At 41.6% G+C, this 27,889-nt stretch overlaps 1 protein-coding gene across 4 annotated transcripts in view; it reads left to right on the top strand.

Moving 5' to 3' along the window:
* The window catches only part of STK4 (serine/threonine kinase 4), a 91,958-nt gene that overhangs the window by 54,007 nt on the left and 10,062 nt on the right, over window positions 1–27,889 (top strand). The window contains exon 11 of one of the 4 annotated variants that reach the window (XM_025263410.3): window positions 7,192–7,266. The exons of the other annotated variants lie outside the window; for them this stretch is intronic. Coding sequence (XP_025119195.1) covers window positions 7,192–7,251 — 60 coding nt within the window. The 3' untranslated portion in view covers window positions 7,252–7,266. Of the gene's footprint in view, window positions 1–7,191; window positions 7,267–27,889 lie in introns of those variants that run through there. 4 annotated transcript variants of the gene reach the window in all.

The following is a 27,889-nucleotide window of genomic DNA, read 5'->3' as shown; positions in this document are numbered from 1 at the left end:
TGTCCAACTCTTTGCAACCCCACAGACTATACAGTCTCTGGAGTTCTCCAGCCCAGAATACTGGAGTGGGTAGCCTTTCCCTTCTCCAGGGGATCTTCCCAACCCAGGTCTCCCTCATTGCATGTGGATTCTTTACCAGCTGAGCCACAGGGAAGCCCTTCTTTCCTACTAGGTGCTATAAAAATTCAGAAATCAGAATGAATCTATATTTTAACAATGTTGCATGATTTTTAAATTTCCTTGCTACTCCCCTTTTGAGTCTCCTGTACTCTTACTGGAGGAACCAAAGCAGTACCTAAAATCAGAGAAATTTGTATGTGTGAAAGTGACATCTGGCAGGGACTTCCCTAGTGGTCCACTGGCTGAGACTCTGTACTTCCAGTGCAGGAATCTGGGTTCAATCCCTGGTCAGGGAACTACATCCCATGTGCTGCAATGAAGAGTTCACATGTCGCAACTAAGACCCGGTGCAGCCAAATAAATAAATATTTTAGAAAAGGAAATGTTAAATGACATCTGGCAAAGAAAGAGCCAATCCATTGAGTGAAGAAAGCGTTCTGAGTAACCTCACTAAGCTTAGAGAGAGGGGTATGTGTCAGACAAGCTGCATGTTCCCCTTAATGGTCTTTCAGAGATTTTTCTGATTTCCCAGCAGGCAGTATTTAGTTATAAAGAAGATATTCTCTTTCTTCCTGTGAAGGCCATTGCTATTTTGAAATGAATTTTTTTGCCCAGACATGGCAAATGGAAAGTAATTTAATCAGTCAAAAGTGGCAGAATTTGATACTGAGAAAAAAACTTATTTTTATCTGCAACTGAATTCTTGTTGCATTTTTAAAATTGAATTGCCTTGTTTGCCATGCTGAAAAAACAACAAAGATTTCCTTTAATTTTTGAGACATAATAGTGATTAAAGTATAAATAAAATGTAGTTTTAAATGCAATATTCTCTAAAATTTATATTTTATAATCTATAAACACATGCATTTTTGGAAATGAATGTTGCTTTTATGAGAATTCAAACCCTTCCATTTGCCATCATAAAAGCCACAAAAAGCTGTCAACTTAAACCCAGTTTGGCTCATGGACCTTCCAAAAACACACTGTAGTATTTTCATCTAAGGAGGCTCAATACCAAGGGGGGTGAACAAGACAGACCAGCCCTAGGCTCTCCTGGACTTGACTGTGGTGAGGGAAACAGGCATTAAGTCAGATAATCTACCAGTTCAGATAATAGTGGCTATTATTATTTTAAAGGAGCACAGTAAGAGATAGTGTAAGAGAAGGCCTTGCAGAGGACAGAGCTGAGAAAGACACCTGTGTCTACATAGGAATTTTTGTGTGTAATAATAAAATGCAGAATAATGCAAACAGTGTGATATTATTTGCATAAATTTTTTGAAAACCACAAACGGTGCTACATATTTCTGTTATGCGCACATGCAACTGTATAGGTAAAAAAGGATATGAAACTGCTTGGTGAGAGTCACTACATTTGAGGAGAACTTCAGTTTTAACTGTTTCTACAGTGAGAATGTATTGCCATATTAACGTATTACTTGCTTAAATTTAAAAAACAGAGTGAGGTATGTCTTTTTAAAATTCTACTGAGGTCTTCCTGGTTTTAGTCTAAATGGAGTTATCTGGAGCTTCCGCAGACCTAGATGAACCACGGTACTTTTCAATCTTAGTAACTTTGCAAAGATTGCTGATTATCAGCTCTTGGTATATAAGGTCTAAGAGTAAGTTTCCTATTTATTCAAATAGTGTTTCCAGATTTCTTATGACTTATTCTTTTAAAAAAGAGTTGATAGTAACTGGACCCCACATACTCATTCAGTCTGTGTACACTGAGTCCTTATGTGTGAGTAGCCAAGCCTGTAAGATCCTTGGTGGCTGGGAATTTTACTCATCTTCATATTCCTAACATGTAGCAATCGCCTAGCTTGTAGTTAGAACGGACTTTCAATTAACCTCAGAGATAGTCTCTGAATTAATTGATTCTCTTAACTCTTAAAAATTAATAACAGTAATAATTCTTTAATGCCATTAATTAATTGAATTACTTCAACAAATATAGTCATTACCCTGAGAAAGCACATAAAGTGAAGTGAAAGTGAAGTTGCTCAGTTGTGTCCGACTCTTTGCGACCCGTGGACTCTAGCCCACCAAGCTCCTCCGTCCATGGGATTCTCCAGGCAAGAGTACTGGAATGGGTTGCCATCTCCTTCTCCAGGAGAAAGCATGTAGTGTAGCATAAAAAGGTAATCAAATAATTTCGATAGCTTGTGCTAATAATAGCTTACATTCCTTGAGAACTTACTGTATGACAGGCATGGGTCTAAGATCCTTTATAAACATTAGCTCAGTTCTCATAACCATTCCAGGTAATAGGCAATATTATTGCCATTTTATGGATGAGAACACTGAGGCTTAAAGGGAGTAAGTCATTGATGAAAGTTGTACAGATTGTAAGTGGCCGAGCAAGGATTCAGCTCCAGAGCCTATCCTCTTAACCTTGTTTTGGCCTCTCTCTAGGCTCTTCTGGTAAATTCTGTTCATAGTTCAGTTCAGTTCAGTCACTCAGTGTCTGACTCTTTGCGACCCCATGAACCGCAGCACACCAGGCCTCCCTGTCCATCACCAATTCCTGGAGTTTATCCAAACTCACGTCCATTGAGCCGGTGATGCCATCCAACCGTCTCATCCTCTGTGGTCCCCTTCTCCTCCTGCCTTCAGTCTTTCCCAACATCAGGGTCTTTTCAAATGAGTCAGCTCTTTGCATCAGGTGGCCAAAATATTGGAGTTTCAACTTCAACATCAGTCCTTCCAATGAACACCCAGGACTGATTTCCTTTAGGATGGACTGGTTGGATCTCCTTGCAGTCCAAGGGACTCTGTTCATAAAGTACTTATAAAAAAATGCTGTAGGAGCCCAGAAGAGGGAGCAAGAACCTCAGGAAAAAGAACCCCAAGGACAGCATCAAGAAATCTCATTTGAAGTGTGTTTTGAAAGATGAATAGGAATTCTGCAGCTGGAGGAGGGAGAGGGCCCTGCAGGCTGAGACACGCAGAGAGGGAGGGAAGTGTGTGTGTGTGTGGAGGCAGAAGGGGTGTGGAATGGACATAAGTCAGAAGTCGTGGTGTTCGGAACGTGGGTGTGGGTGTGTGAGGAAGGGGGCAGGGGGGCAATGGTGTGCCCTTCAGTAAATTAGTGCCCAGTGTGCCCCCTTTTTGTTTTTCTGCAAATACTTAGCACCCTCTTAGGTTTTTTCCCTTGATGTATCAGAGAAATTAAAAATAGAATCCAACGCAGCACAAAGAGCTAACAGCCCTCTGACGTTGTCTCATAATGGGTCCAGCAGGATACAAAGCCACCAGACTGTTAATTCAAAATTAATTTGATCAGCAGAACCTGAGCGAGATTGACTGTTTGGATTCTGTGCAGAGTTATAAACCATTTGGATGGCTTTCTGTGGTAGTGAAGGATACATTTTAGCCCTGACTTTTTCCCTGGAGGGTGACAAAAACCTCTGATTTTATGAGACTATCTTAAGCATTCTTTCCTGGATCAGGCCTTCACATCAGATTGTTAAGTAGAGATTTCTTTGGGCTTTTATTAAGCTTTCCTGAACTGTCAGGACGTAGTCAGTTACTCATTTTTTATTGGATGGCACTTTTTTGCTTTTGGCTGTACGCTTTAGAAATTAGAAATTTGGTGAGTGGTGAGAATTATTGCTGTCTTACTTATAATTTAAATTCATGATTGATATGGTGACAGAAATGTTTGATTTACTCATGTTTAAATTAATACTGCTAAGGATGCTTCTTAATGTTTTCTGGGAGCCCAAGTATCTACAACTTAAAACTTTATCTGCCATTTTATGGAAATAAAAGAAACACTCCTAAAACTTTCTGTCTTTGGATTTATTGTCCATTTGTTTCAAGATGAGTTTTAAAAATGCATATCCTCAAATATTCCTGCCTCCATTGGTAAGACAGGCTCCAATGAAGCTCCTGTCACTCGGCTGTAACAACCATCACCTCATGGCTCTTCTTCTTTCCTCTAATCCTCCTCTTCTATTATTCATCACCCCTAGTGCATGGTTATTCTGAAGCAAATTCCAGGCGTATTTCATTTTTAAATACTTCCATATGAATCTATAAAAGATCCCTTTAAAAAAAACATAACCATAATACCATCGTCACATGTTTAAAAATTAAGAACAATAATTCTTTAAAGCTATGAAATACCCTGCCGGTGTTCAGTTTTCCTCAGTCATCTCATGCTATTTTCTCATTTGCTGTCTGTTTTTAGATTGTTTTTTATTGTTTCACTTTATAATTACACAAACTAATTGGTTCCAAAGACAAACTACAAAACAGAATTACTCAGATTTGGCTTCTGTCCCTATCCTCTCTACTTTATTTTCTCCTTTTTCAGTTGTTTCATTTCAGTTACACACACACACACTCTCTCTCTCAAACTCATCTCTCTCTCTCACACACACACATACACACACACACACTCATCTCTCAGCATCGGTGGGGGATTGGTCCCGAGCTGCTGATGGCAAAATCCGAGGATGCCGACGTCCTTTAGTCCACACTCTATATCTGTGAGTTCTGCATCCATGGATTCAGCCAACCATGAGTGATCCCCTGAGGGCCAACGGTATACAAATACAGGGACATTTGTACTTCCATTCATAGATAAGTAGATACACATTAAGATATCCCATTCTTGGTTAACTAGATACACATAAGATATCCCATTCTTAGGTAAAGATACACACTGTCATCTGCCTTTCTGTTGTCACTAAACTCTATGTCCTAGGAATCACTCCACAGCAGTGTATAGGGATAGTCCTTATTTCGTTTTTCCTGATGTTTTAGCATTATATCATGAAGAGGTACCATAGTTTATCCAGCCAGTCCTCTGTTGGTAGACGTTTAGGTTGTTCGTAGTGGTTTTCAAGTTGATCACTTCGTAAACCTGTTCATAAACAGAGATTGAAACTTTTTATAGTTGCTACCTTTGTTTTTTAAGGTATTTAATAGCTGTAGCCTTTCAGTTTTGAGAAGCAAGTTACATACTTTAAATCTCTGTAGCTTTTTTTTTTTCTTTTTTGTAGTTATGTTGTCTTTTATTAACAATGAATAGACTGGTTCGGTGATATCTCTCTGCTACAATCTGGGGCTGGTGATATAAACAAATGAAATTCTAATTTAGTCGTAACACCTGTGTCACAGGAGCATGGGTAATCAGTGTCCCAGCAAACATTGTTAGATGCTCCAGAATGTTGCCAGGTTGGTATTAAGAACTGAAGGAATTCCTGGAGGTCTGGGATTCCCACTTGCTGTAATCAGAACCTGAAATTTCTTTAATTTGAATCTTATTACACCTGAAGCCAGATTTGGTCAGTTACTTTAATGTTGCTAAGTCTGAAGTCAGAAAAGAAAAACAACTGTAAGTTTAGTATCATTAACTTGTCCTCAATCAGAAGCTTCCAAATACTTTAAAATGGGAATTAGTTATTAATCTAGAAAGTAGAGTTTTCCATTTTCAGTAGTGGTAAGTGTAATTTTTTTTTTCCAGCTGAATCCACAGCCATGACATTGAATTGTGGTCTTGTGTACCTAGACCTATCTTTTTTCACGCTTCTTCCTTTGAGCTGTCAGATCCTTTCTTCAGTCTTTCTTCTCCACTTCCCCTCCCATTTATTTCTCACATGGACTCTCAGCAGGTCAGTAATCTATATTCCTGGGAGATGAAATGTTGAGAAAGACAGGGAAAAGGTTTATGCCAATTTTCTCACCCCCATCCAAAGACACTCTGTTACAATTCTGAAAGTAGTATTTGCTTTTGTAGCCTAGTGCCTTTGAAAGAAGAAAGATAATGCAGGACTTTTCTCATTCCCTGAGATGTAGTACTTAGATCATTTTCCTCCCCAAATGTGACCACATTTACTTAAAAATCCCGGTGCTTTTTCATCACTCAAGCGAAATACAACAGAATTGAGCATCTTTTGTCTTTGATGACATGTTCTTTCCAAGCACCAATAATTCTCAGTAGAAAGCGTGTCTTTTCCTGTCTTCATCTCACCATTGGAATTCGATGCTAATGTTATTGAGATTTTGAGCTGACAGTGTAAGGAAGTATTGACAGCATTGAGAAGATGATTCAGTGAGGAGAAGGCTGATCAATGGTAATTTATTGTATTGTAAAGACACAACTCATTGTGTGTTATTGATTGCTCTTGACATCCAAGTTTTTGGACAGGAAAAGTGTTAGATTTCACATGCATTTAAATGTGAAATGGTGTCTGTTTCTAAGGAAATACATTATGCCTATGGGTAGTAGGTGTTGATTTTGGTTGAGGTGGTTTGCGTGCCTGGGGTGTTTTTAGAACATACAGTCAGACCTTTAGGTTTCTAATCCTGACTTTACCATTTATTGAGTAGTTTGGGGCTAGTTTCTTCTCTTGTGCCTCAGTTTCCTCACTGTAAAACGGAGACAATACTGTTACCTATCGGATAACTTTCATGTGGGAGTGAGAATTAAGCAGGGTAATGCTTATATAAAAGTGCCTTCAACACGATAGGCATTTCATAAATGTTAACTTCCTTCTCTTTCCCTTCTCTCTCCCCTCCTTTCTTGAAACATCATCCATGGAGTAAATTTCAGTGACCTAAACACCTTTCCCCAGTGATTTACCATTGGCTTTCATTATTAAGGAGAAGGAAATGGCAACCCAATCCAGTACTCTTGCCTAGAAAATCCCATGGACGGAGGAGCCTGGTGTCCATGGGGTCGCAAAGAGTCGGACACGACTGAGCGAATTCACTTTCACTTCCACTTTCATTATTAAACCAGAGATACATTCCCAAAGAAAATTTGTTCCCAAAGAGACTGATTTAAAACTGGTCTAAAAGAAAGGAATCAAAATTTTTACCAAAAGTGATTACCCAAAGTGGTCATGAGTCACATTTTTAGAACATCCCAGTGCTTGCTGGCTTTCCCCTACTTCTCTATTCCATATGTTTTTTGCTTTGTACCCACCCCTTTAACCCCTTTGTACCCACCCCTATTAACATTACAGATCTTTTTCAAATCTTGAAGCACTCAGCTTCCACGGCAGTGCACACTTTCACCAGTAGATGTCACCGTCTCTCTGCTTGTGTGCGCAGCTTCCTGGTGGAAGATTTCCTTATGATACAGAGAGGTTGCCAGCTGTGTCAAATTACTGATACTATTACTTCATCAGCCTGGAAGTTGGACATTATGTGAAGTGAGTTTCCTTGAAAATAGGGGTGCCTTGTAACTCCCCTAGACCAGGAGAATGAATAGCAAAGTATGTCAGAAGAGGGTTGAATGGCCCTGGCTGTAGCTGGGAGCCAGGATGGGTGACTTGTCTCCTTCAGGCTTGTGTTTCAGGTTTGCAGTCTGTAAAAATTAAATGTAATTCCACCTGTCCTGCTTTTCCTCCAGGGTTAGAGGAAGGATCACATGACTGTCGGTTGGGGTTTTTTGAATCACGTTTATTTTTAGAACAGTGATCGAATTCTATTAGCAGAGAATTGTAAGGTTGTTTATGTTTGCTTTTGGTTCATTGTATATTACTGTTAGTGTTTACTTTATTATTATTATTTTACTGTTTATCTTTGTTAAAAAAAACTAGGTCTTTGAATAAGAACAGATAATCCAGAGAGAAGGCCAAAGGGGCAGTTAAGCCCAGACTTCTGGAATGCATCTATTGCTCATGATGGTAATATTATCATCACTTTTGTTAATACAACATTTAATACAGTTAAAGGTGCATTCATATTTTCCTCTTTAACTTGGCGATTCTTACAGGGTACCTCTGAGGGGGCAAGATGAGTTTTTTTTATCCCTTTTATAGTTTGAATGTCTGAAATCCAGACGCTAAAAGACAGCTTTCCTACTTAATGCCAAAATCAAGTCTCGAACCAAAACTCCCAGGTTGCTTCCTGCCTCTGTTTACTCTTGGGTATTTTGTTAGAGGAAAAACAAAAGAAGCTAATTGTGAGCTCCAGTGACATGCATGCATGCATGCTCAGTCATGTCTGACTCTTTGTGACCCCATGGACTGTAACCCACCAGGCTCCTTTGTCCTTAGAATTTTCCAGGCAAGAATACTGGAGTGGGGTGCCATTTTCTCCACCAGGGGATCTTCCCAACCCCAGACCTGAACCTGCGTCTCCTGTGTTGGCAGGCGGCTTCTTTACCCAATGACATACTACGTATGTACTTAAGTTTACAAAGCAGGTGAAAGAATCCTCTTTCAAATAATACGTGATGGGGCTTCTAGTGACCAGGAAGAATGGTTTCAGATTTATCACATCTTACTGGGAATTTTATAATATTAGAAGAGTATTTATTATTGACTTGAATTTCTTTCATGCTTATTCAGCGTGCCTGCAGATTGACAAGCTTTGCATTTCCTTATTTACATAACTAATCCGCCTTGTCAGAACAGTGTGATCTTTACCTTCTCATGGTGTTCTTTATTATTTACTTTGTTAACTGTGAGTGTTAAAGTAAACGTGTTATTGTTCAGGAACTGTCATGCTGACTATAAAAAGACATTGTTATTGAGTTTTGACGAAATGTAACCTCTGTGAAAACAAAGGTATCAATTGTAGAGGCGTCTTAATGGCTACAGCAAACAGTTGATATGCCTTCTGGTGCCTTTCCGTCTCATTCAAGCACTTATTCCCAAATTTTTCCTCCCTCATAACCCTGTTATCTCTTCAGTGTTCGCTTTTCTGTAAATTTACTCTTCTGACCTTAGTGGTAGATGCTGAATATTTTTACTAACTTTTTATTAATGAAAAAAATTTTAATACAATTGTTAAAGGTTCCACTCCATTTACAGTTATTAGAAAATGTTGGCTGTATTCCCCAAGTTGTGTAATACCTCCTAGTAGCCTGTCTTAACACCCAACAGTTTGTGCCTCCCACTCTAGTAATCATATTGGCTGTTCATCATCTTGTCTTCTTTTCCTTCCCACCTTCTGTGTTTACTTTGTTACATAATTTCTGCGTTTTTCATAAGAACACTTAACAGAGGAGCTTCCGTTGTGGCAGGGTTTCAGGGATATGCAGGACAGGGTCGTTTGCCGTGCGCACCGTGGCAGCATGGTAGTGGGTCTGTAAGGCATGCTCATCTTGCACATCTGAGCCTGGCACCCCCGGACTCATACCTCCCCGTTTCCCCGTTTGTCTCCTTTTCAGTTTCTCTGTCAGGGACATGTGCCCTCTTCGAGTGTAGAATTTGAGAAGAACTGGTAATAGCAGTTACTGGGTGTTTATCCCACGTCAGGTCCCTCAGGCGTCTCGGTCCATTCGCCTCTCACAGCATCTTGGCCCAGAAGATGCCAGCTCTTCGCCTTCGTTGACAGAGAGGCCCAGACACTCTCACTCACGTGCTCCCACCTCCCCCTCCCCCTCCCGCCGCCCAGGGCCCCTGATTCATAGATGGTGACGTTCAGCTCTCAGTTTAGATTTTCTGATCTCAAGACCATTGCTTTTTTCAGAATAACACACTTCTGTAGCAAGAAGCATCACACATGCGCCGGGGGTGAGTGTTCATTGATTCGGGGGCTGAATTGTCTTTCTCGGTGGGGCCCAGCCCTTGGCAAACCGTCAGGGCGCACAGGAGCTCAGAAAGCATTGTTTGATTACATTGTTGGGACCCTTTGTGCCTTCTGTGACAAATTTTCCAAGTCTTTCCATATTTTCTTCCTGTCATATCCATTCGTCTGTGTGTAGAGGATTGTGTTAACCACCTTGTAAACTGATGTGTGACATTTAAGTCAAGGTCCCCTTCTGTGGTCCATGTTAGTAGAAAGCATTGATTGGAACAGCGGTGTTGGGAAACCCCTCCCTCAGAGTTGGAGAGAGCATGTAGAGCATCTAGCAAAGTGCCTCGCATTCCTGCTCTATTATTAATAATGTTGGTTCCTTTCAGAGTGAGAGGTTAGATGCGGCAAAAGAGAGCGGAGGGTTGGCAGCCAGACCTTGGCTGTGACAGGAACCAGCTTTGTGTCCTTCAGCAAGCCACCTAATCTTTCTGGGGCTCTCCTTTCTTCATCTGCTACTTAAAAGTGAGATGAAAAAGTCTTCAAGAGCCCTCAAATTCTCTCAGACTTTGTTTGCTAATCTTTAAAAGGGAGATAACGCATACCCGTCGAAGGGGTTATTTGAGCCAGAAAGAGACAGCCTGTGGAAGGCACATAAAAGATGCTCAGTATATGTCAGGCTTTTGTCCCTCCTGTCTTTTTACAATGCGGGGAGGTGCTCTGGACACCCGGGAGACCAACATGAGACCAGGAGGCAGGATAACATACTGACCGAGAGCCAGACACCCCTGGATTCAATCCTGGCTTTGCTGTTGATGAGATCTGTAGCTCTGGGCAAGTCCCTTAACCTCGAATCACTAATCATATTTACCTCAGGGTTATTGGGAAGATTAAATTAGAAAAGGCTTTTAAACTGTTTAAAAGAGTGCTTCACACATAGTAGGCATTTAGTAAATTTTATACTGATTTGTAAGATGTTGGTAGGAGAGATGAACTACCAGAGGGAAAGAGTTAAAGACCACGATGAGGTGTGTTGCCCCAAATAAGAGAGGCAGGAGCCAAGCCCCAAACTCACCTCACAGCTCTGTCCAGGGCCTTGCTGCTGCAGTTTCTCCCTCCTAGTTAAATGGGGTTTGCCTTGAAGTATTTATTCAACATCTGTGTGAAAGTCGCTCAGTCATGTCCAACTCTTTGCGACCCCACGGACTATCCATGGAATTCTCCAGGCCAGAATACTGGAGTGGGTAGCCTTTCTTTTCTCCAGGGGATCATCCCAACCCAGGGATCGAACCCAGGTCTCCCACATTGCAGGCAGATTCTTTACCAGCTGAGCCACAAGGGAAGCCCAAGAATACTGGAGTAGGTAGCCTATCCCTTCTCCAGGGGATCTTCCCGACCCAGGAATTGAACTGGGGTCTCCTGCATTGCAGGCGGATTCTTTACCAACTGAGCTATCAGGGAAGCCCCACTTAACACCTGAAATGAGCTTAATTCTGTTGAGACTTTGTTGTGCACGGGGTTTGAATATCAAACTTAACCAATTCCTACAGACCTTGTGTGTCTTCTCTAATGAGATCACTTCCTTTCTATGCCTGCCTGGAAGCTGTAGGACCTAGAAAGTTCTCACATTGCTGTTCTTTTTCAGGACAGTTTTAATCCGGATGGGTGTGGTTGTTCACATAAAATAGCTCATGTGAATGTGTATGTGTGTGAGTGAGTGTGAGAAAGAATGAATGAGATAAAGAGACCCAGAGCCGTTTCTGGAATCTGTCACCTGCCAAGTGCCCTGGCCCATGTAGCTGAGTTCAGATTGCACACGTCAGAGCAGAAGGTGGGCAGCTGCTGGAGGAAGAGCAAACTCAGATCGACTTTACAGACCCACCCATCACTTCCCTTTGCTCTTTACTTAGCACAATCATAGTAAAGACTATTCTAGGATTTTGTAGCCTTCAGGTTTCGATGTCCCTTTTTAAAAAGGAATATAGATTTTTATTTTGAGATAACTGTAGATTCACATACAGTTGTGTGAAATAATACAGAGAGATACTGTGTCCTCTATACCAGGACTCCCCAACCACTGAGATCTCATGTTTGATAATCTGAGGTGGGGTTGATATAATAAAAATAGAAATAAAGTGCACAATAAATGTAGTGTGCCTGAATCATCCCAAAACCATACCCCACCCCTCCTGGTCCATGAAAAACTTGTCTTCCACGAAATCAGTCCCTGCTGCCAAAAAGGCTGGGGACCACTGCTCTCTCTACCAGTTTCCCCAACGGTAACATCTTGAAAAATCATAGCACAGTTTCACAACGAGGATATCTAGATTCATCCATCCAGACGAGAGACGAGCATCCACTGGGGATGAAAGAACAGTTCTGTCACCACAAGAATCGCTCCTGTTGGCTTTTAAAGGCACATCCTCCCCACACCGTTCCCTAATGTGCGACAGCCGCTCATCTCCATCTGATGTGCCTCTTTGGGAATTTAGCAGATCAAGGAAAGTTATGACCAACCTAGATAGCATATTCAAAAGCAGAGACATTACTTTGCCAACAGAGGTCCATCTAGTCAAGGCTATGGTTTTTCTAGTAGTCATGTATAGATGCGAGAGTTGGACTGTGAAGAAAGCTGAGCACCGAAGAATTGATGCTTTTGAACTGTGGTGTTGGAGAAGACTCTTGAGAGTCCCTTGGACTGCAAGGAGATCCAAGCAGTCCATTCTGAAGGAGATGAGCGCTGGGATTTCTTTGGAAGGAATGATGCTAAAGCTGAAACTCCAGTACTTTGGCCACCTCATGCGAAGAGTTGCCTCATTGGAAAAGACTCTGATGCTGGGAGGGATTGGGGTCGGGAGAAGAAGGGGATGACAGAGGATGAGATGGCTGGATGGCATCACCGACTGGATGGATGTGAGTTTGAGTGAACTCCGGGAGTTGGTGATGGACAGGGAGGCCTGGCGTGCTGCTATTCATGGGGTCTCAAATAGTCGGACATGACTGAGCGACTGAACTGAACTGTAGGAAGTGGTATTTAAAATGCAGTAAAATCAAGGAATTGGCCATCCTCTCCCAAGGGTTCTTACCCCAGATGGGGCAGGACTGAGCGGCAAGTTATTTTCTCTGGGAAGAATTGTTCCATTCCACATTCAGGTGGACATTTTCTACGTCTGACATGCTGCCCAGACTGAAATTATAATCTACAACCATTCTGGGATGAATTTAGTTAAACTGGTTCCTGGGATGAATTAAGATCTTGTGAGAAAAATACCACACATCATGTCATATTATCTGTGGCAGCCCTTCCCTGTGCCAGCTTGGCTAATGAAGACAACAGCTGCCCAGAAGTTTATTGCCGAAGAAACACGTAACAGTGGTGCTGTGAACTCAGCACTCTGTGTGAGAATTTTCAGAAATCGTGCCTAAGTTCCTGGTATTTAATCAGTGTGTGCAGTTTTAGGGACACGTCCGTAGAAGGTATGTGATACAGAGGACTTCGCCTTTTTTTCATTTGCACGACCTCTCCTCCCGTTTCAGTTTTGTTCTTATGAAAAATGAAAATCCCACAAGAAAGCCTTATTCCCTGACTACTGGCCTTCCCCCTATCCCTGCCTTCCCCTCCCGCTGTCTTCCTTCTGTACCTGGGACTGTTCAACAAGGCGGAACTGACCAGCCTTAAGGAGACTAGGGTCAGTCTACACTAGTCTAGTCAGACTAGACTAGTGTAGACTATGACCTTCAAGGTTTTATCCGCTTCTGGGAGCCAGTGATGTTGCATCAGTGAACTCTTTTGTAGCCTCTCCAGCGTGATGGGGTAGAGGAGCAGCCCGCATTCACAGTCAGGGGATCCTCCTGGGTGTGTCTCAGAGAGACCAGGCTGTCACACGTGCCGTGGATCACACATGCAGCCCTGAGGGCCGTGGAGACTGAGGAAGGGAGAGCCAGTGTGGCCATGAACACATGATTTTACCATTTGGATTACTGAAAATAGTCTGCACTCTCCAGTTCACCCTGGATCTTACCACTTCCTGCTTCCTTGTGTTAAAAATGGCCCATTGAGGTCATTTTCCTTGGCTGTGCTGGCTTCTCAAAACAGCTGCATTTGTGACCTCTGATTTAAGTAATCCCTAAATCATGGACCTCAAGGTAGCTTCCAGCTTTTTGAAATTAAGCATGCTTTACTGAACCTCTTTGCACGATATGTATGTCCTTAGAAGTAGTTCTTACAAGTAGAACACTTGAGCACCAAAGCTTATAAATTTGAGATTGTGATACAGATGGGCACATTCCCCTATGGTTTTGGTGTCTGAATTGTCACTTTGTGTTGTCAGTGGAGTTTGTATTTTCCTATTGATTCCAAAGAGTTCTTCATATATCAAGTGAGCTTATGAATTTTTAAATAAAGATATTTTCCTAATTTAAAAAATCTTTAAGGTGTCTGTTCAGGTATATTTTAATTCTATGTATTTTCATTTACCAGCTTTTCCTTTCTGGTTTCTGGAATTTAATGCCATGTTTAGAAGTTTTTCAGATCCCAGCATTATAAAAGTATTAACCCTTACTTTGTGTTAGAATGTTTATGTTTTTCTTTTTCAATATTTATCTTGTCAGGATGTGTCTTGGTATGAAGACTAAGGTTGCAATGCAGTTTCATATTTTTCTAAACAGCTAGCCAATTTCCCTGACAACCAATATTTTAATTACACATGGTGAATTTGGAATTAGCAAATCTCAATGGTGTCTCATAGCTATTAAAGTGGCTTCGTTTTTACAGATAGCAAGTTTCCACTTCAGACTTTGAGTTTAAATATTTTTCTGCTTTTAAAGCCTCTAGAAAGGAGCTGTGAACAGAACACCATATTGGTTTTGGCATTAACTTTAATGCATCTCAAAGAGGCTGATTCTACAGAATTTGATCCAAAGCACTTCTATGTCTTGATGCCTTTTTTGCCAAGCAAAATTGATTATTCCTGACCAAAAGGCCTTCAGTGCTGGACTGAAAAAAGAGTCGGGATCCTCTTAGGCTGGTTGCAGGTTATATAATTTGGCATCAAGTACAATGCTTTTTTCTTTTTCTCCTAAGTTTCTTTCTATTCTCTAGTCTTTAAGAGTCAGTGCTCCTTGTTGCTGAGTACTTCGTATTTGGAGGGCAAATTCAGGTCCTCTTTGTCCAAATATTAGTAATTATAACTTAAGTGTGCTAAGTTGCTTCAGTCGTGTCCGACTCTTTGCAACCCCACAGACTGTAGCCTTCCAGGCTTCTCTGTCCCTGGGATTCTCCAGGTAAGAATACTGGAGTGGGTTGCCATGCCCTCCTCCAGAGGATCTTCCTGACCCAGGGTTTGAACCCACATCTCTTACGTCTCCTGCATTGGCAGGTGGGTTCTCTACCACTATCAGTTCAGTCTCTCAGTGAACTCTTTGCAGCCTCATGGACTGTAGCACGACAGGCCTCCCTGTTCATCACCAACTCCCGGAGCTTGCTCAATCTCATGTCCATCACGTCGGTGATGCCATCCAACCATCTCATCCTCTGTCGTCCCCTTCTTCTCCTGCCTTCAATCTTTCCCAGCATCAGGGCCTTTTCCAATGAGTCAGTTCTTTGCATTAGGGGCCAAAGTATTGGAGCTTCAGCTTCAACAGCAGTCCTTCCAATGAATATTCAGGACTGATTTCCTTTAGGATGGACTGGTTGGATCTCCCTGTGATGCAAGGGGCTCTCAGGAGTCTTCTCCAATACCACAGTTCAGAAGCATCAATTTTTTGGTGCTCAGCTTTCTTTATAGTCCAACTCGCACATCCATACATGACTACTGGAAAAACTATAGCTTTGACTAGACGGAACTTTGTCAGCAAAGTAATGTCTCTGCTTTTTAATATGCTGTCTACGTTTGTCATAGCCTTTCTTCCAAGGAGTAAGCATCTTTTAATTTCATGGCCACAGTCACCATCTGCAGTGATTTTGGAGCCCAAGAAAATAAAATCTGTCACTGTTTCCATTGTTTCCCCATCTATTTGCCACAAGGTGATGGGACTGGATGCCATGATCTTAGTTTTCTGAATGTTGAGTTTTAAGCCAGCTTTTTCACTCTCCTCTTTCACTTTCATCAAGAGGCTCTTCATATCCTCTTCTCTTTCTGCCAGAAGGATGGTGTCATCTGCATATCTGAGGTTATTGATATTTCTCCCAGCAATCTTGATTCCAGCTTGTGCTTCATGCAGCCCAGCATTTCTCATGATATACTCTGCATCTAAGTTAAATAAGCACAGTGACAATGTACAGCCTTGATGTACTCCTTTCCCAATTTGGAACCAGTTGTAGTTCCATGTCCAGTTCTAACTGTTGCTTCTTGACCTGCATTCAGATTTCTCAGGAGGCAGATAAGGTGGTCTGGTATTCCCATCTCTTAAAGAATTTTCCAGTTTGTTGTGATCCACACAGTCACAACACTAGCGCCAACTAGCCAGTCTCTACCACTAGCACCGACTTAAAATGCTTTTATTTGCTTATTCATTTATTAGTTTGATGACTAGCTCCCTGAGGTCTTTCTTTTGACAGTGATTCCCAGCTTTCTCTTGTATAGTAGAATTCGGCTGTGGGTTAAATTTGTTGTGCTGGTATATTTTCACCTACAGTGATGATTCATTCTTTCACATCAGTTCTCTTTAAAACTTTAATTAGAAAGTGCTTTTAGTTGTTCCAATTTGAAAACTCAAACCCAAGTATCTTAGCATTTGGGCAGATTCCTCTCTTGTAGTCATTCTCCTCCATTATGATAGTGTCAAGAAGATTTTTATCATCGATGCTTGTTTCTAGGTCCAGCTTGCAGGCAGAAGGGCAGATTCTGCTGATGTGTTTGAGAGGTAGTTTAAGTCTTTGGTTAAAAGCACCAGCCATGCCGTTCAGCTTCATGTCCTGTCTTATCCATCTGTTATGCCACCTGGCTAACCTTCAGTTTCCTTATCAGATATGGATAGAAGTCACACTCATCTCATAGGGTTGTTGTAAAAGCAAATGTGCTAATGCATGTTAAGCCCTAAGGACAGTTGCCTGGCCTGTACTAAACCCTTAATAAATGCTGTTGCTTGTCTTCTTTTTTAGTGCTGGTTTGCTCTTCTGGATGTTGCTGTGCTGCTTTCCTGCCTTTAAGGTGTAAAAAGAATACATGCCCATTGTATAATGTTTGGAAGTTGAAAAGCTTAGAGAAGAAAATTTCTTCCACGGTTCCACCACCCCCAACAATAATGCCAGTTCACATTTTAATGTATTCGTTTTCGATTTCTTATACTTACATATTGTACACAGCTGAAATCATTTGTGTATATAGTATGGCATCTTGATTTTTTTTTTCACTTAACATGTCAGACATTTTTTCATGTTATTAGAAACATCTATAAAATTATCATTCTGATGATTATATAATAGTTCATCACATCTTGTACTTTATTTATTTTTTAAAATATTTATTTAGTTATTTGGCTGTGCTGGGTCTTAGTTGTAGCACCTGGGATTGTCGATCTACGTTACAGAATGTGAGCACTCAGTTACAGCATGTGAGATCTAGTTCCCTGACCAGGGTTTGAACCCAGGCCCCCTGTATTGGGAGCATGGAGTCTTAGCCACTGAACGCCAGGGAATTTCCCCACATGCTATTTTGATTAACTTCCTCATTCTTCTTTCATTTGATGTTCAGTATTGGGAGCTTTTTTGGTTGAAGTTAGGTTGCTTTGAGGAGCTTCCCAGGTGGCACTAGCGATAAAGAACCCAACTGCCAATGCAGGAGACATAAGAGACCCAGGTTCAGTCCCTGGGTCGGGAAGATTCTCTGAAGAAGGGAATGGCTACCCACCCCAGTATTCCTCCTGGAGAACCCCATGCCTCATGGACAGAGGAGCCTGGCGGGGTACAGTCCATGAGGTCACACAGAGACAAGACTGAAGCAACTTCGCACGCACACAGGTTGCTTTGAGATCATTCGAACTTATTAAGCCAGGCTTTCTCTCTTGTCAGTGAGAGGCTTAGGAATGGAGGCTTCCTGTTTGCTTTTGTTGGTGGTGTTTTGTCTGGGGAGTGTGTGAATGAAGTCAGGATTTTAAACCTCAGATGCTACTCTCTCTGTAGCACCATCTCTTGCCACCATCTCTCTGTCCTGGACTAACTCCATGCTTGTGTGCTTGTTAGCCTCCCTTTGATGGCCTTCTTTCCATAATCCTGTGCTGAAGGAAAGGTGAGCAGAGGCCGTGATTGGTGCTCTGGCCTCCTGCCCTGCAGTGCCTTGTGAGTGCGCACAGCCAGCCAGGATAAACACCAGTTGCACGTTAATGGTCTTTACTGGGGTAACCACACCGAGCAGCTCCTGGTGAGAAGACTGTCCTAAATTGTTCCTGACAAGGTATACTATTTTTGTTTCAGATTTCTTATTTTTCCTGTAAAGCTGGGCTTAAAGTATGTTAAGGCTGAATTCATTTGTACGCGGGAATATAATGAGATCTTGTACTTTTTACTGTCAGAAAACCAGCCAAGAACAGCAGTCGGAAAAAGAAATATGTATCCAAAATTGCCCGGGCAACCTGCTGTTTAGATATGCTTTGAGAAACCACATGGCAGATGAATGTCGTCTTTGTCTTGAGTCACAGCGGCCTTGTTCTGCTGGGAAATCATGCAGCTGAGGGAAGCTTGGTTTTTAACTTGGTTATGACATGGCTCCAAGAGCAAGGCTTCAGCGCTGTGGCTTGTGACCCCAGAGGGTTGCTTAGAATGCTCTCAGCCTGAGGTGGGGGGATGGCGGGTGGTGGGATGAATTGGGAGATTGGGATTGACATATATACACTACTATGTATAAAGTAGATAACTGGTGAGAACCTACTGTGTAGCACAGGGAATTCCGTGCTCTTTGATGACCTAAATGGGAAGGAAATACAAAAAAGAGGAGAGATATATATATATGATACAAGAGATGCAGGTTCAGTCCCTGGGTTGGGAAGAGCCCCTGGAGTAGATGACAGCCCACTCCAGTATTCTTGCCTGGAAAATCCCATGGACAGAGGAACCTGGTGGGCTCTCCATGGGGTTGCACAGAGTCGGACATGACTGACTGAGCGGCTGTACACATGTGTGTGTGTGTGTAGCTGATTTGCTTTGCTGTATAGAAGAAACTGAAACTAACACAACCTTCTAAAGCAACTATACTCCAATTTAAGGGGAAAAAAAGAATGGTATCAACCTGTGTGAGCTTAACACTGCGTCTCATTGCCTTTGGTTCTGAAATGGCCTGAGCCCTGTCTGCTTGGCACTTCTTTCTTTTAAGTTCAGTCTTCATGGCCAGTTATTCTCAGCTATTACAACATGGATGGTTTTTTTTTTTTTTTTATCTCAGCCACATGGTGAGCCAAGGAGCAGAGTCCAGACCATGGGTTCCATGAATTTGGGTAGTGGCAGTGAGAACAGGAGTAAGAAATAATTTAGATATAGATGGCTTAGAACAGAAGAGCAGAAACAGATCCTAAGACCCGTGAACGGTGTATTGACAACGTCAGGCTCTAGGAAGGGCTGTCTTGAGGTCATGTCGACTGGGCTTCACTGACTGTGCAGGCAACAGATGGCCTATGTCTTGAATTCCTAGAAGCCGTGTCTCCCTCCATAAGCTCTTCTGGCCCCGTGTCAGCCAGCAGAGTGCTGGGCTTTCAGAATGGAAAGGGACCTTAAAGGGTGTGTGTTCCAGTCCTGCTGTGTCTCCAACAGGAGACATCATCTGGCATTTTCTTGCCTGCTTTTTAAAAAAAAATTTTTTTTTTCTCTATTCTGTGGGTTGTCTTTTCCTTGATTTTTTAACTTTTATTTATTTGGCTGTGCTGGGTCTTAGTTGCCGCATGTGGGAACTGGTTCTCTGACCAGTGATTGAACCCATGCCCCCTGCATTGGGAACATGGAGTCTTAACCACTGGACCACCAGGGAAGTCCCTTCTTTACCACCTCTGATCATTTCTGAGAAGAGAGGATTCCATAGTGGGGAAATATACATACTGTTGCTTTAAAAGGTCTGCCTGAAGATACTGTGTTTTTTGATTTCAGCCAAAATTTGTCCTCAGGTGACTTCTACCCACATGTTTATTTTGGTTATTCCTCACAAAACCTTTCCAAGAGGTTAGTTGGGATTATCTGGATTTTCCATTTTACAGAAGGAGAAAGCCAGTCAGTCTGGGTCTCTGTCCCCTGCTGACTGTAACCTCAGACAAAATATGTCATTCTGCATGCCTCAGATTATCTATACAATCGGGTGAACAGCCACAGCTATAAGATTTAGTGACAATCAAATGAGATAATACACAAAAAGTGCTTGATATAGTGACCAGCTAAGAATAATGTTTTAAAAATACTGGCTTATATAATTGTAATTATTGCTATAATCATTATATACCAGTTTCCTTATATCCTACCCTCTCACCAAGGCAACCAGGGCGGGTCAGGTGGTGGGGACTTTGGTTTATCCTTCCATTCTATTGTCCTTTATATTTTCTTGATTTACCAGAAACTGCACTGTTAGTATTATAAGAAGATAGGATTAGTTTTATTAATATAACAACGATTCTGGCCCCTGGAGATTTCCTTTCTTCCATAGGAGGAATCTGCCTTGTTGGGAGAACTGGAATTCAGTTCATCTTGTATCCTTGCAGTCCAAATTTCTTAGTCCATGGTCTTTTTGGTTTGATTCCAGGTAAATCTATGGTACTTTTTTTTCCCCACCTGGAAATCTTGGTTTCGTATAACTTTAAAAAATTTTTGACATAAAGGTTTAGATTTAAAAATTTATAGAATCCGTAGTCCAGCTTGCTTTTCATTCCCAGTAGTTTTGTTTCCTCTTTTTTCTTGATTAAACTTGTCAGCAGTTTTCTGTGTGTTTTTTTTTTTTTTTTTTTTCTTTTAGTCATTTGAAAGAATCAGCTTTTGGTTTGGGAGATCCTTGTCATTGAGCTTTAGCTTTTGAATTCATAATTTTATATTACCCGTATCTACTTTCTGTGTTTTTTTCCTGGGCTTTTTATTCTCTAACTGGATAATTAAATGTAATAATTTTAAATCATCTCTGTAATCTATCCACGTAAGGTATAAAATTCCCTTTAAGTATTATATGAACTACCTTCCACAGTTGTTTTTTTTTTTTTTTTGGCCACTCTGTGTAGCATGTGAGATCTTAGTTCCCCAACCAGCAATTGAACCCATGCTCTCTGCATTGGAAATGCAGAGTCTTAACCACTGGACTGCCAAGGAAGTCCCCCATAATTCTTTATATGTATTTAGTTTTTTGCTTTATAAGATCAGGTTTATGGAGGCTGTACCATAAAACTGGCTTATTAGTGTGCAGTTTGCAGAGTTGTGACAGCTGTATACAGTGGTGTAAACACAGCCATAATCAGGACACAGAACATTTCCATCGCCTCCAAGAGTTTCCCTCTACCCTGTCTTTTGTCCTGATAGTTTTATCTTTTCTATGACGCTCTCTGGATGGAGTCACTCAGTGCATAGTCTCCTGTGTTGGGTTCTTTGGCTGAGCGTTCCTTTTTGCGATTCATCCATGTGGTTGCACGTACCTGGAGTCACTCCTTTGGACCACTGAGTAGCTTTCAGTTGTCTGGCTAAACCACAGATTGTTTTTCTGTTCATCATTAGTACAGTTTTCAGTGGGAGCAAGTGAGAGTATTTTAGTTCCACATTTGGGCTGTAAATAAACATACTAGGCTCTTCTGGATTTGAAATTGTCTGGGCATTTTTCACATGGAAATTTTTCTTTGGGGTTTGGCATTGTGGACATGTTTCCGTTTGTGGGCAGGCACATGCTCATGTTGTCGTCAGTGGCGCCCTTCCTCCCGGTAGTAGCCTGGGTCCCATCAGGAGACAAGAGCCACATAGTAGGTTTAACAGGGGAGGTTTAATACCAGGAGTGACTCATCTAAAACACAGTACAAATGAACTTATCTACAAAACAGAAATAGACTTACAGATGTAGAAAACACACTTATGGTTACCAGAGGACCAAGAGGGGAGAGGTAAGTTGGGAGACTGGGATTGACACATAGATAACTAGTAAGGACCTACTGTAGAGCATAGGGAGCTCGACTCAATATGCTGTAACGACCTATATGGGAAAAGAATCTAAAAAAGAGTGGCTGTATATATATATATATATGTGTGTGTGTGTGTGTGTATGTATATATATATGTATATATGTATAACTGATTCACTTTGCCATACACCTGAAACTAACACAGCACTGTATTAATAAATCAACTATACTCCAATAAAAATTAAGAAAAAATACAAAGAGTTACTACCTATGATAAGTGAGGAACTGCAAGGTGTGAGAAAACTCTCTATGGTTCACTAGGGCTGAGGGAGTGTCGTCAAGGAAGGACAAACTACCAGGGGTTCAGACCTCAGTAGGGAAGGCAGGGTTCGGCCCGTGGCATAGCAGAGGAGTTTGCTGGTTTAGCTAGACCCAAGCTGGCTCACGAGCTCTGGGAAAACCGTAGATGGCCCTCCGGAGTGCAGGCAAGGAGCAAGCAAGCGGCAGCCAGTGCCGTGGATGTGCACTCCGGGTCTGGGTACCAGTGGGACCACAAGACCTTCAGAGCCAGTGGAGGTGCTGGTATCCCCGTTGACAAGACTGCCAAAAGATTATGGCCAGGCTGAGGATGCAAGGTAATGCAGGAACGAGGTCCTGGGCTGTGAGTGGGCCACACTCCACTAACTGACCTCCTGTCCACACGGCTGCCCCAGTGCTTGGCATTCAGGGGAGCCACCTCCTGCTTGCACTGTCCCTCCAGACTCTTCTGAGAAAGCTTAACATCACACATGCTTGAAAGGAGAAGCGCTTTAAGAGTGTTTGTTTACGGCAGAGAAGGGTGCTTTCGGAGCTGAGAGGCAGTAAATTGGTAACTGATACACTCTCCTTGTTCTTTTTCAAAGAAATACTATCAAGTCAAAAGCAGTACTAACCATGTACTTGTGCTATTAACAGTCGGATATTTCACCAGGGGAAAAAAGTTTAAGAAAATGAGGACGTACAAAGACTCCGTTTATAGATACGTATCAACATCATCTGAATCATGAAATAGACGTTCCCGTGCCAATTTAGCGTATATTGTATAGTGAGTGAAAGTCGCTCAGTTGTGTCTGACTCTTTGCGACCCCATGGACTATACAGTCCATGGAATTCTCCAGGCCAGAATACTGGAGTGGGTAGCCTTTCCCGTCTCTGGGGATCTTCCCAACCCAGGGATCGTACCCAGGTCTCCTGCATTGCAGACAGTTTCTTTACCAGCTGAGCCACGAGGGAAGCATATTAACATGTACATCATGGTATTAGCATCATTCTCCCCGCTCCCTGTCATTAATGATTCCAAATTTTATGCCAGATCCCAGGTTGGAGATAGTTTCTTTCTTTATGCTGCTTGCTCATTATAGAAAATATTTAGGACACAAATTTTAAAGAACAGTTTTACACCAGAGGAGTTAAGTGGTTTTTAACTCTGAGCTTGGATGAGCTTACTGCTAAGAATATGGTGATCACTATTTCTGAACCAAAAAACTAGGACACATGGTCTTTACAAAGAGTGCTTTCTGGTTTCTGAATTTATACACATTTGAAAAGTATTACTGTGGCATGAATTAAATCACATTTGAGAATCCATAATGATTAAACGTTGGCGGAAAAGAATAAAGAACTGTCTCAAAGCATCTAGGACACATACATATTAATACTTTTATTTTTCTGATATAAGTTTTCTAAAAAAAGATGACTTTGAAAAAAAAAGTCTTAAATCAGAAAAAGAAAAGAAAATGGTAAAAATCCCTGTTTAGCAGTTTTGTGGTTTGGCAGAATAAAAAAGTATTTTACACACACACACACACACAGACAGACACACCCCTATCTATCTAGACCTAATTTTTTTCTTTTTGACAAGAATTTTGCAAGGAATTTAGGTCCTAAAACTTGATGGCCATTGCAGAAAGATGCTGACATGCCTTTCAGATAGAACTTAACTGCTTTAGTTGCAGAGTCCTTTTATTAAAGGATATTGAGAGAGTGTTTCCTTGTGGGTGGGCTTCCCTGGTGGCTTAGATGGTAAAGCATCTTCGTGCAATGTGGGAGACCCGGGTTTGATCCCTGGGTCGGGAAGATCCCCTAGAGAAGGAAATGGCAACCTACTCCAGTGCTCTTGCCTGGAAAATTCCATGGCCGGAGGACCCTGGCAGGCTACAGTCCATGGGGTTGCAAATAGTCAGACACGACTGAGCGACTTCACTTTCTTTCTTTCCTTGTGGGTATTTGGGTTATAAATCTCTGATCCTCCATTACAGGGGAGCACCCAGCAGTAAGGCTCATGGAGGTTTCCAGAAATTGAGTGCTGTTCACTTACAAGTTTTCCCACTTTGAGAAAGCCCATGCTGAAAAAACTCAGGCCTGCAAAGTAGCTTACTTAGAGAGCTTTTACTTTCCTTCTTTACCAGTTTTCTGTAAACATTGTTATTGTAGTGTATTTAGATTGGGTCTTATTTATCTCTGAAGATACCTTTGAAGACTACCTTTATGAAATAAAGTGAGATTTATTTATATTTCAGTCTTCAGAGTTTGCTTTAGGATTCTTTGAGCTTCTTTTATTTGGCAAGATAAGACAGAAAAAGAGCCTGGACTTTTTGTTACTTTGGAAATTTCCAGCCCCCAAAAGTGTCCAAAGGCACAACCGATAGGGATTCATGTGTGACCAGCTGCTTCCTTCCTGAATTATTCAGCTGCATTAAAACAGCAGCTGCTTGGTGCAGTTGGTGCTTTAGGTCTTCATATCCTCTGAAAGATTAATATCCTCACAAGAATGATGATACTGTTGATGTCTCCCTTTAGTGCTTTCAAATGTCAGGGGCATCGTATTCAGCTCTGCTCCTATACTCTTCCTCCTTTAGGCATCGACAATTATTTTATAACATTTCATTATTCTAGAAGGCTATGTGTTTGCTAACTTCCTGAAAGTTTTCCTTTTATAGTTTGGCTTCCTTCAGTGTGCAATCTATAAATCAATTTAGAGCCACTCTTTTATAAAATTTATTTATTTATTTTAATTGGAGGATGATTACTGTACAATATTGTAATGGTTTCTGCCATACATGAGTATGAATCGGCCACGGGTGTACATGTGTCCCCTCTATCCTGTGACCCCCTCCCACCTCCCTCCCCACCCTATCCCACCAGGTTGTCACAGAGCATCTGCTTTGGGTGCCCTACATCATGCATCAAACTCGCATTGGTTATCTCTTTTACATATGGTAATGTATATGTCTCGGTATACTCTGAAAGTAGAATTTTTCTTAAAAGAGCAGTCATTAGCAGTCAAGACCAGCGTGGATTTTTCTGTCCATTTTCTCTTGTAACTTTACTGCAATCATGAGAGTGGATGAGCTGTTCATTTTGATTTCGGCCTGCATTGATCAGTCTGGAGTAAGTGACATAACCTTATTTAACACTCTTACATTATACTCAAACTTATTTATTGATTCCACATTTGCAAAGCTTCTGAGAAGCCTGGTGTCTTACTAGTAATTGCTGGAACCCAGTAAAAAGTCAGTATCATTTTCATGAAAAAGCTTCAAGATTGAAGGATCTGTTTCTTTATTAAATATTCACTGAGAACTCTCTTATGCTGTCCTGACTCTCTGAAAATAGATGTAGTTCCCACTCTTAAACAGCTCCCACTTTAGTAAAAGAAAAAGGGAATTGGAGAGAGACACGAGTGGGGAGGTTGAGCTGGGCTGCAAGGTTGAATGGGCATTCCCTAAACCGAAGACAGAATTCTGTCCTGCAGAAGCCTGGAGGCATGAAAAACCATGGTACCCAAAGGAATTTTCAGTAGCTATTAGTGATACTGATACAGGAACTTACACATCCCTTCATTTACTCAACCTAATTTTATTAGCTCCCTGTACCTCAGGTGTGATAGTGACTTGAAATAAGATTTGCATTTCATTTTTTAAAGTTCTACAATTCAGTTAGTGCCCCTTCTGTGCACAATAAATGTATAAAAAGACAAAGTCTTTCTCTCAGAGACATTGACCACAGGGATTCTTCCTTCTCTTAACTGGTGTACATGTTGTCTTGATACAGAGTTGGCTTGGCTTTGCCCTCAGACAAGCAAGGGTTTGTATCCTAACCTGATCCCTTACATTTATTGGTTCTGGGGTCAGGGGAGAAATTCCTGTATCTCCCTCAGTCTCAGTTTCCACCTCTGTAAAATGGATACTTATTCCGTGGACTCTTCTGAGGCTCCCATGAGGTGATGCATGTAAAGGGCTGAGCACATAGCACTCAGTTCAGAGCAGCTCTCATTAGCAGCCATTGGGCACTTGCTCGGTAATGCCTCATGTTGTCGCTTGGTTCTGTGACTTATCTACCTTGTTTATTTCTGCTTCTTGTGTGAAGGGACCCTGCCATATACTTTTTGTCCTGTATACACCCTTCCTTGGTCATATCCCTCTATCACCTGCATTCCTGCCCAGTCCAAGCCAAGCACAAGTGTCTGACACAGAGCTGGTACTCACTGCACCTTTATAAAGTTATAATGTTGACTATTAGCAATGAAGTGCATCTTGAGATCCATTATTCTTTTATATTTGGGGTATGAAATTTCTTTTTGGGTTTTTGCTGTGAAAAGCCCCATTTATAAAGTCTGGGGAAAATCTGGGTTTGGTCAAAATCTGACTACCTTTGGCCAACAGCTGTTATAAAACTCACAGAACCAAACCAAAACAACAAGAAAAAGCAGGTGCACTGTGATTTTCAGAGTAAGCTGTGAAAGTTCATGCCAGAACAGAGTTGGAATAAATTCTAAGCACGTGAAAGTACTACTTCAAAATTCCATTTTGTTATGGAAGTTTAAGGAAGACTTTGAGTAAATCACAAATAACTGAGAGAATACAAGTACTGTCTACTATAGTAACACCCCATTATTTAAAGAAACATTGTCTTTTTATTTTGTTATTGTTTAGTCTCTAAGTCATATCCAACTCTTTGCGACCCAATGGACTGTAGCCTGCCAGACTTCTCGGTCTATGGAATTCTCCAGGCAAGAATACTGGAGTGGGTTGCCAGTTCCTTCTCCAGGGGAATCTTCCTGATCCAGGGATATTGCAGGCAGATTCTGTACCGCTGAGCTACCTGGAAAGCCCACTTTTTATTTATACCATTTGTCAAATTAATCCTTTACTCACACACACACATTTCATACTGAGCCCTCTCTGAGTGGGAGGCTCTTTGGATGCAATCTGCAGGTTATCTGAGGCCAATCTTCTGACCCCTGTCAAAGCTCTTGTCATTATATCACCATCCCTGCGTGGAGCCAGATTTCTTTGTTTCACCCAGGCTCAAAGTCTGCATTTCATTCCAGTCATCTTAGTAAATATTTTATACACATGCAGTCATGTCTTCTTTGGTTAGAATTCTGGTATTGATTCGAAGTCATCATAAACTCAGAATGGGATTGCAGAAATAATTTACTATTAACAGTTTTGCCACTTTTCTTCCTTATTGGAGAGGCATGAGGAAGACTTTATAAGGTGGAAGCATGATTTGGCATGACAGTAATTTGAATCAGAGGCAGTCACTTAAAATTCTCACAAGGCTTGTTTAAGGAGCAAGATCTTTTGAAATTGAATGGCCCAGTGCTTGCTTAATCCATACAAGCTGTCATTTACTTGTCAGCGTCCTTGCTCTTCTGCATCACTATCATCTCACTCACCTGCTGAGAGGTGACTGCATCATCCAAGAATCTTATCTTACTAAAGTACCCAGTCGCCAGTCTTGAATCCATCCCTAGATGGAGACAAGGTCACATCAAGAAAGACTGCCTATGTTTGGTGGATCTAAATCAGTGTCTTCGATGCCTTTTGCCTGATGTTTATGTTTTCTCTGTTGCACTTTGGCTAACCGTCTAGGGGAGGGTGTTAAAGATACGGACTAGGGACTTCCCTCGCAGTCCAGCGGCTGAGACTCCGCACTCCCACTGTAGGAGGCCTGGGTTCCATCCCCAGAGAACTAGATCCCACATGCCGCAATGATTGAAGACCCACGTTTCACAAATAAGACCCAGCACAATCCAATAAATAAATAAATTTTGGAGTGGCATCCTGATAGCTTCCTCCAACTGTTAGCCTCTGTCAAGCTTCCTTGTCATCTTGCAAATTCCAAAGGTGTGTTCTTTCATAGTCGCAGTAAAACATCACCTGTGCCAGGACTTC

Source organism: Bubalus bubalis, chromosome 14 (genome assembly GCF_019923935.1).
Source record: "Bubalus bubalis isolate 160015118507 breed Murrah chromosome 14, NDDB_SH_1, whole genome shotgun sequence".
Lineage (NCBI taxonomy): Eukaryota > Metazoa > Chordata > Mammalia > Artiodactyla > Bovidae > Bubalus > Bubalus bubalis.
This window is presented reverse-complemented; position numbering and strand designations above follow the sequence as displayed.